This window comes from Penaeus japonicus, unplaced genomic scaffold (assembly GCF_977035675.1).
Source record: "Penaeus japonicus unplaced genomic scaffold, GWHDUDI00000001_assembly GWHDUDI00000032, whole genome shotgun sequence".
Classification (NCBI taxonomy): domain Eukaryota; kingdom Metazoa; phylum Arthropoda; class Malacostraca; order Decapoda; family Penaeidae; genus Penaeus; species Penaeus japonicus.
This window is the reverse complement of record NW_028234434.1, coordinates 13,038,970-13,048,969: the sequence shown is the minus strand read 5'-3', so window position 1 is coordinate 13,048,969 and position 10,000 is coordinate 13,038,970. Positions and strand designations below refer to the sequence as shown.

At 42.1% G+C, this 10,000-nt stretch overlaps 1 protein-coding gene across 3 annotated transcripts in view; it reads right to left on the bottom strand.

Moving 5' to 3' along the window:
• The window catches only part of LOC122246316 (homeobox protein abdominal-A homolog), a 184,230-nt gene that overhangs the window by 410 nt on the left and 173,820 nt on the right, over positions 1 to 10,000 (bottom strand). For all 3 annotated transcript variants that reach the window (XM_086556350.1, XM_086556349.1, XM_086556351.1), the window contains one exon: positions 1 to 7,278. This exon is cut by the window's left edge and continues 410 nt beyond it. In XM_086556350.1, coding sequence (XP_086412476.1) covers positions 7,018 to 7,278 — 261 coding nt within the window. In that variant the 3' untranslated portion in view covers positions 1 to 7,017. The remainder of the gene's footprint in view (positions 7,279 to 10,000) is intronic.

Sequence of the window (10,000 nt, the reverse complement as noted above, 5' to 3'; positions counted from 1 at the left end):
AAGGGGACACCTACAGACAAGGAGGAGGTGGCGTCGGGGTGCAAATACAAACACTAGATCGGTGAGCATAACCATCTTCTGTGAGGGGTATGTCTAGCTGTCACAGGTACCGCGCACCCTTGCCATTTAAATTATGTATAAAAATTGCTCTACGGAGTATTTATAAAGAAGGAAGAAAGTCATGCGTTATCAGATATCATCTCTCTCGCTTTTTACACAAAAAGGAAAACGAACGAACCTCTGATTTTCGTGTCTAATGCTTGTCTTTGCACCTCAAGAACGCACCCAAAGGAACAGGTCAGCGAAGCAGTGACGGCTCGTTCACTGGGAAGCATGGCTTTCTTTACATCGTGGCTGATTGGCTGCGTTCGTTCCCAAGGGGGAGTCGCCCCGGGCTTTCCTGGACAAGAACTCTCGGGATTCGACCGGAAACGGCCTCGAGTCAGAGAGATATATCAATGTATATATAAAAGAACACGTTTTGCGTTTCCATATGATTACTACAATACGCAGTTTTACACACTACTTGCGAAAAAAGTAAAAAATTAGCCTATATGTCTCACTGACCCTCGGATACACACGAGAGGTTGACCAGCCTTGCGACCACCCCCCTCGAGGGAGGAACTGATGGCGTGAACATGTTTCACACATGCACAGATACTATACATGGATACCCACGTTTCACAAGCCATATGCTTAGTTTATCTGTTATTACCACTTTTTTATATTTTGTTACACACTTTTTTTCTATTTTTTTCCTTTTTCTTTTTAATTCTTCTGACAAGTTAGGGAAAGTGTCAGAAAATCCCAAGTTCAGCCAGCACAGCATCCCTGACCCTTGTTTTACCCTACAAGCACATGGTTGGTGGAGGTCACGGAGGCACAGGGGGCGGGGGGGAGGAGTGACGTCACGAAGGAGGCGAGTGGAGGGTCAAGGAACACTTAAGTTAATGAATGGAATTGGAATCGAATTGAAGTTTGGTTCTTTTGTTTGTTTGTATTTTTTCAAAGATGTGAAATTAATACAAGATCATTCTGAATATAATGAGGAAGAGGTGTGACTATTTGATTATTGTGAAGGTGTGCAAGATGCAAAATAATACCTCGGTGCAATAGACGTTGCGTGACTTGAATGACTCTTTTTGTTCTCTCTGAACAAAAAACACAAAAGAAAACTAAACCCTTTGAACATGATATCGCGGCACACCTTTTGATACAGTGAGCTTTCCTCGACCTCTAATTACTTGCCACCTGCACATGCAATAACCCTTTTACCTCCCACCCTGCAGGCCAAACCCACCCACCTATGCCCCCCCCTCTCCCTTCCCTTAAGACCCTCCCTTCCCTACCTACCCCTTCCATCAGGCAGCCTCCCATCCCCCTTTCCCCTCCCTTAGACCCCATCCTCTCCCTTCCCTTCCCCTTCCCCTTCCCTTAGACCCCATTCTCTCCCTTCCCTTCCCCTTCCCTTAAGATCCCTCCCTACCCCACCACTTCCCTTAGAAGCCCCTTCCCTTACCCCTTACCCCTTTCCCTTCGCTTCCCCTTTGAAGCAACGACTCCTCTCCGAGCCCTGGGCCTCTGAGCACAGACACCGACCAACACGGACAGAACATGTAGACTTTATGTACACCTACTATGTATATAACACTGGGATGCGCTTAAATAATAATAATGAAAATGTGTCCTAGCCTGTTTTGTGGTTTTGTACGCATGTAACAATAATGTTGCTTATTACAATACAATAATAATAATGAAACAATGTACACGCATTCTATAACAAACAAAGAAAAAAATAAAATGTGTCTCATTGGCCTACTCACATCTTCGGCCAATAATGATTGTTAGGTGAGCAACGATATTGCCATTTGTGTTTTGTTCAGCTTTTGTTTTGCTTTTTCTTCTTCTTCCAAAATAGAATCCTGACATACAGCGAGAAAACCCAAAAGGGATCCCTTGGTTTTGCTACAGGCTCTCAACTTAAAAGAAAACATCTGGGAGTTTCTTGTTTTTTTGCGTTTCTCTGACTGCCTCTTCTTGTAAATTAGAGAACAACATCTAAAGAGCATATGGGGTGCACAAAAAATCATCCACGGATGTCAACGAGTCAACAGCTTACAAGAGTAATGCTGAAAACACCTAATTTTGTGACCAGACAAGCTAATCTGAGCTTTACGAAGGGGCGCTACATGGACCACAAAACTTCCTCCGTAGAGGGACCTTATAGCAAGACTACATAGGGCTCAAAATAGCTTAGTTCTGTCACAACATGAATACCTCTACTTGCTCCAAGCTGAGGGAGGAGAGTCAGCTACACTTACTATGAAGCGAACAATAGAAAATCTCAAAACTTTTTACATGGAGTATTGTCAGTGCATTATATTTATACATGGTCCTACTAAAAACACATTGTGCAGTCAGGCGCATGTAAGTACAAATTATTTGGCATAACGTACGATGAATAAAAGATTGATTTTTTATACATTAGCCTAGCATATGCATAGCCATTGAAAACACACATGGAGAGAGAGAATGACCAACGAAAATCCGTACACGCATCTGGTACTTAAAACTTCACAAAGGACATTTATAAAATTACTTACAATTTTAAACATCTATGGATACACTTTTTTGTAGAACACTGACACCAGGGTGGATACATCAGTACACAGCGTTTTCCTGCGTTACACGTGCATTTTCTCTTATCTTCTTTTACATTTTCATGTCTTGCAATTTCTTCCATTTTATTTTTCAGAGTTTGAGTTGTCCATAATCTATAAAAGCACTCGTCTTTTAATGAAACACTCAGGTGGACTCGGCATGGCCTTGATATACACTTGAGGAAGAAATGAAGGGGTGGGAGGGGGGAGGTCCTCATTATGAGGGGAGTGAGGGAGAGAGGGGGGAGGGGAGGGGAGGGGAGGGCGAGAGAAGAAGGTGAGTCGTTCATATATCAGTATCACGTTATGGAGTCAGAAGGAGGCGTTTGAGCCAATCCGCTCTCACTCAAAGAGAAATTGTACCATCTGGAATTAGAAGCATCCAATCGAGAAGAAAAAATGTGTTGGATCTTAAACAACAGTAGTCGGATATTTGCACACTTAAGGCTCTGGTAAGTCGTGGACATCAATTCAGACACCGATGCTTTTGATTTGATTTTTCTTTTTAATCTAATGTTGACATTCGTTTTGGTCATTTTTTTTCTTATGTTTTTCCAATTTAGATTTTCCGATTTTTTTATGTGTATTTTTTTTTGTCACTAGTCATACCAGCTTTAGAACCATATGCTTCATTTGGAGTAACTCATCCATCAGGGTTGTGGTAATTGCAATGATAGTAGCAACATAAAACCCCTATGCATGAAAACACTCATTAGTTCACCTGAAGACACAACATAATTGTTAGCAGAAAATAATACACCCGTTGTCAGTATTTCTACAAATGATCCAAAATTAATCTCCATCAGATGCATCACCTGTTACCATGAAAAGTCATCATTAAGAATACAATAATACACAATTGAAATTAATCACAAATCATGCAATTTTGAGAGGAGCCAGACTACTACTGCACTACATTTGGAAATAGCAGTCAGCATTGAAAAGAAAAAAAAATAAAGATGTAAACTTGAATTGTAATACAGTTTCCTCTTTTTTTTAAGGGGGGGGGAAACATAACCTTAATATTTTCGTTAACAAAACACCTTTACCTATTATCCCTTAAGAGAGATTTACTCGGCTTTTCATACGGTTTCTCCAATGTCTCCAAATATCTGCTTACTGTCGCCTGTGATGAATATTCAATGTGTCGCAAAGGCGGCACTCACTGGTATTGTTAACACGTATTCTGATCCCTCCAAAAGGCCAGGCTGACCTTGTGGATTTCGGAGTGGATCGAGTGGATACATGCACCCGTTTTAATGGGTTTGAATTCCCTATATAGTTCATAAAAATAGTGAATATGGCAGGATCCCGCGATGGATCTCACCGACCTCTGAATTCATACTGTTCGGGTTTTCCAGACCTCTCTCACGATTAAAAAATAACGATAACCATTGCTCTCTCTCTCTTATTCTTCTTCCTCTTCTGTTTGTCTCTCTGTCTCTCTCTCTCACTATAAATATCTATCTGAATCGAATGTTTCATAAAGTCTCACCGTCTAACGGCTTACCGGATCTGTATCGAACACCTGAGAAACCTTACACTATCAACAAAGACAAAGGAAAACTGAATGAAAAGTGACATTCATAATCGAGAGTTGAGGCTTGGTAGCGTAGATCTTGTGGTCTTTATCTTGTGGCGTTAACGACTGACAAAAAGGCAAACTTCACTACAACATCCACTCAAATAACTTAAATTATCAACATAATTTCATACTTTCCCATAACAATACTAACTACTTCTATAACAGATGGACATACCTCAAAGACGCTATGAATATATACAAAGTATAGTAAAAAATACTTAACATTTTAAACTAAATGATGATAAATTTTCAAACGCGTGTAAACAAAAAACAATGAAAATGATCACACGTCTACAAAGAAACTATGTCCACTGTTTAACCATCTGAGATCTTATCCCATATCAACTTGGTTGAACAAAGTTATTGCCCTGGCTTTCTCGAACATGTTAATTTACTGTTTTTTTTATTATTTTTTATTATTTTTTTGTTTATTTGATATCACAAAAGAGCTAGGGCAAATAAAGTCAACTACTTACACACTATACGAAAGGACCCCGGCCCTATGACTGACGTAAGGTAATAGGTCAACATAAAAAAAGGGAAGACACGACGCCAAAAAGAGACTTGAGAGAGTCCCCCCTTGCCTGTCATTCCGAACAACGTATCGCTACTCCTTTCGGTCAAATAATTATGCACACTCCTTGGCCTAAGGTACAGTTATTATGCACACTGATGATTACAGGTAAATAATTCGGAGGAGAGAGGTATTCGAGACCAAATTCGGCTCCTCGAGCTTTCTTCTCTTAGCCTATTCATCCACAGTTTCCCAGAAAATTACATTTATCAACTTTAAAGCTCTAATTTAGCATACCGGCTATTGCACTAATGCCTCCACATGCGTTGTCGTTCCAGTTGAAACTCTCTGAAGTGACTTATAAAGCTTTAAAATCAGATTCTTTTTTTTTTTTGAATGTGTATGAAGCTCCCCTTTCATAATTCTTCAGCAAAGAGGGAGCAAAGTGTATGGACTCCATTACGAATTGAAGCACAGAGAGTTTCAATATACAAATTCTCCTTCTTTGTACTTAGCCATGGCATCTTTGGGGTAACATGCATACAACAAAAAAGGTTTACATGTATACCTTCCATGCACACCACGAATGTACACCAGCATGGCGATCAACCCTATATCAAATCCGACGTCAAACATAACAATTAATACAAATAAATATAATTCATTTACAATGTAACAATTCTCAGTCACTGAACTACCGCATTTCATCAGTCAAACAGTTCCAATCTGCGCCTTGTTTCCTCTTTTTTTAATTGAACTTAAAGCTGGAATCATTGGTAAAACTTCTAATTTCACGAAAGAAGCCGATAAGAAAACAACATTAATAGTAATTAACACGAAATGTACAAAATAACGAGGAAGTTTCAATCTCTCTTCTTTTCACGATCATCGGGAATAGGAACCATCGATTAGCTAATCATCATCTGCTATTATCTGGTCACTGGCATCCTGTCATGTACAACACTATTAACTTATAACAATCTAGTTGGGCTATTAAGAGTCATTTTATCGTCCGAACACAAAGAACGTGTGGATCCTTTGTAATGAGTATCATAAGTTTCCCTTCCTCCTCTCTCCTTGGCATAGCTACGCAAGATGGTTTGAGTGACTTAACTATACAGTTCAAGGACTTTGATTTTTAACTTATCATTGCTGTCTTCAATCATCTAACCGTGTGACGTTACTCGTCTGAAATCATAAATGTAAAAAAAAAAATGAAGAACCATCTCAAGTGTCTAACCAAATCGAGAGACTTTTCTGACACACGCTGTCGACTTACAAGACGGGCTGGCGTGGCAGAGGACAGTATACCCGACCGGGGGCACTTGTGGCATGTCATTTGAAAGGAATCCTACTGGCTAGTCACTAGTTCCGTGAGCCTTGTAAGTCGACATGGCGTTTTGGAAAGATAACCCGCGTGGTGTTGATATATAAATGAACCATGAAGTTACTTGGTTTTACTTTCAGAGGTCAGGTTCACGAGTAGGAGAAATGTCCTTAGGTCATGCATTGCCTCGGGCCCCCGGTGTGAGGTCAAAGGTCACACGGGAAGTTCCCGAAGCAAATGTGTATGATAATCTATCTGGATATTACTGTTTGTTTCTTTGCTTTTGCATTCAGAATCTGATGGCTATTTGTTATATTTTGGAATTGCTGTCTCTGTAATCATTATTCTTTTGTTCACTATTTGAAGAAGTGGTTGCTGGAGGTGTGGCCTCGCCGTCCAAAGAACACACGTGTGCCTCACAACTGAAGAACACATAGTTGTCGAGCTCCAGAAGTTTCCTTGTCACTTCCAGACCCCGCACCTCAAACGGCTTTGCCTTTGGAGCTTGCTTGCAGGCTGGAATCCAGAGGCACGAGGCGTCGGGTTGCGAGGACGAGGTTCAAGTTTGATTCAGAAATCTCGACACAACCGTCCGCCTACGACATCATTTCCAGCCCTTCTTTCTTTCAATCATCGAGAACTTATCAATTTTTTTACTTGCTTAAAAATCATCACTATCAAAAATTTTCTATCACCAATATTGCACTTTTATTTTCTAAAAGAAAACTTTAAATTCTTAGTTTAATATCGAGTTATACATCTCCAGGTCCATGGCGGTGCTGAGGGTCGGGGTGAGGGAGAGTGCAACATCTTCTGGAGAGGTGGACGTGAGAGGGAGTTGCTGGGCGTGCATGTCATTGGTTTGTGTGGGCGTGAAGTGGAAATTTCTGTTTAAATAGGCACGCCCATCTGGGGAGAAATCACCATAACGTTAAGTCGCAGCTTTGGTATCCCCTGCCCCTCCGCCCGCCGACGCTGATGAAGTGGAAGAGGACGAGGAGGAAGCGTTGGTGGCTGCTCCGGCGGGGGTGTTGCCCGCCGACGGCTGCTCCTTGTTGTTCTTCTTGTCGTCTTGCTGTTGCTTTAACTTCTCCTGTTCTTCTCGCTCCCGGCGCACTTGCTCGTTGATCTCCTTCACCGCCCGCAGCTCCTTCTTCAGCTTCATACGCCGGTTTTGGAACCAGATTTTTACCTGCAAGAGAGGAGGTGAGTCAGTCGGGCTAACTTGGGGGTGATTGGGTGTAATTGAGTTATTTTGCCCCGGGACGCCACGAGGAGCGGCCTCATGCAAGAAAGTCATTGGTGGTAATCAAGTTTTATGAAATATATTCCTGTAAATTTTAACGTCGTATGATAAAGCCTCATAGGATTTTATAACACGTGAATTCATCATTATCCTCTGTCGATAAACAGACAGACACTTACAGGATTATATTTTTAACAAAGCGGCAGAAGATTGCATTACAATATTATCTATAATAGGATGGTAAGGCCACATAAGACAAAGAGGAAGTTTTGTGCATGAATATACAAAACATATACCTGGACGAACAATCATAAAAAAAGCTAAATTTTTGTTACAAAGATATTAATATTGAATGAAGTATAAGAAAACCAACTTTCGAAGCTACAGACTCGGTTCAAGTAAGTAGGCACTTTAGTTAAAATGACAAGATGAAAGTTGCAAACAAATTAGACTAAATTGGCTTATTTACCTGCTTGAAATCTATTAGACTATTAGTGGCAATATTGCACATAATACCGTGTTCGTAACCAGAGGAGGAAGGGGGGGGAAGGGGGAGGGATGGAGGTGGGAGGCCTTATTTATAATTATCTTTCACGATCATTAAGCCCAGCTCTCATCGCCTGCCGATGACAGTGCAACATGCAAGGCAATTAAATAACAGGCAAGCACACCTCTTTTTTTACTATATTCTCTTCCCTTTTTTCACTCTTCACCCTCTTCCATCCTTTTTTTTCTCTCCTCCCTTCCTCTGGTGACAGCCTGTTCACCTACTTTGAACATATCACACGCTGAAAGGAAAAGTAATTATACCAATCTTTAGGATACCTTGTTATATACAGGCAATATTTTCATTACCGTGACTCACTGTTCACGTAATTCCGTTGCTGTCTTTGTTTTCGTTTTTCTTTACCTTTTTTTAACTCTCACTTTTGTTGTGTCTCTACATGCCTTTGTTTCATTTTCTTGTTCTTTTTCTCTCTGTTTCTCTTTCTTTTTCTCTCAGACTTTCTCTCTCTCTCTCTCTCTCTCTCTCTCTCTCTCTCTCTCTCTCTCTCTCTCTCTCTCTCTCTCTCTCTCTCCTAAACTTTGAAGCAGTTGATCGACATATTGGTTGGTTTACCTGTCATAAATCATGTAGTAACATGAGCCGAGGTTCTTAGAAGCGTGAGCTATCCATGCCATGGAATTTCCTAACGTCATATTAGCTCTCTCTCTCTCTCTCTCCTCTCTCTCTCTCTCTCTCTCTCTCTCTCTCTCTCTCTCTCTCTCTCTCTCTCTCTCTCTCTCTCTCTCTCTCTCTCCTCTCTCTCTCTCCTCTCCCTCTTCCTCCCCCTCTTCTTCCTTTCCCTCCCCTTCTTCTTCCTTTCCTCACCCTCTTCTTCCTTTCCTCCCCCTCTCCTCCCTTCCTTCCCCCTCTCCTCCCTTCCTTCCCGTCCTCCTTCCTTCCCTCCCCCTCTCCTCCCTTCCCTCTCCCTCCCTCCCTCCCCTTCATCTCTCCCTCCCTCTCCCTCTCTCTTTCAGTATCTTTTAGACTTGCGACTTGACTTTGAGAAAGCTGCACTGAACCTCCAAGAGCGGCTAAGTGAATGTCAAGAGAGCGTCTGCTACCTCGTGTAATGATACGATGTGTTAGAAATAGCCGGAAATGACGAAGGAAAATAGTGACTAACGGTAAAAAGGGGTTAGTAATAACAGGTCAGAGTTGCTGCATATGAAAAAAAGGGAAGTCACCTTGTAAGGCTGCAAAGAACACAAGGGATTATGTTTATTTTTTGGGGGTTAGTCTATTGTCTGTTAATCATTTTCTCTCCCTCTTTCTCATATGGTCAGACAGTAAAGGGTACTTTACTATGCAAACCGCGAGCACCTGTTCTTGTATTTTGTTATTGTTCTTTATTTTACAGGTAATATAATATGCATCGGTTTCTCCGTGTGACGTTAATGTTTATTTGTCACGTGTCTTACCGGCTTGGTCGAAGTGACGGCGCCAGACAGGGGCACGTGGGAGGGGAGGGGAGGGGTGGTAGGAGAAGGAGAAGGGGGGTGCTTGCACGTGGGCTCCAGAGGGGATGTTCCAGTCACTGACGGGAGGAATGGGGAGTGTGTGTGTGTGTGGGGGGGGGGGGGTTCTGTCGGTGGCCTGCTAGTTTAGTGGGGTTATGGGGGTCGGAGGGGAAAGGGTGGAGAGAGAAGGTGGGGTGTTCGTACACGTGCGCTCGGAGTGTGGGTTTTACAATCACTGGGTGTGAGGAACGGGAGAGGGGGGCTTTTGGTGGCTTGTTGCCTTGGAGGGAGGGGGGTTATGAGGCTGATGGAAAGGGGAAGGGGGGGGGGGCAGCAACACACGATAATATTACCGGGTCAAAATGCAGACTGCCAATTACGATCCAATAAGACTTTGAGCAAATTATAGGACAGTTTGAGTTACTTCCCTATCAAGTAGGGAGGGTGCGGGGGGAGGGGGGGTGGAGGCGTCCTTTGCTGGTCCTGCACATCTCAAATTATCTTCTGAATATTTTAGGAGGTGCTTAAGTATGATTAGAAAATGTTAAGACACTAAACGACGCCAAATATCAAAAGCAAAATACACACAGGGAGAAATTACCCTATAAAGCAGAATCATACAGCGATGTACGTCGCCAGGTTGACGTGTAAAGATGCCTTTTGG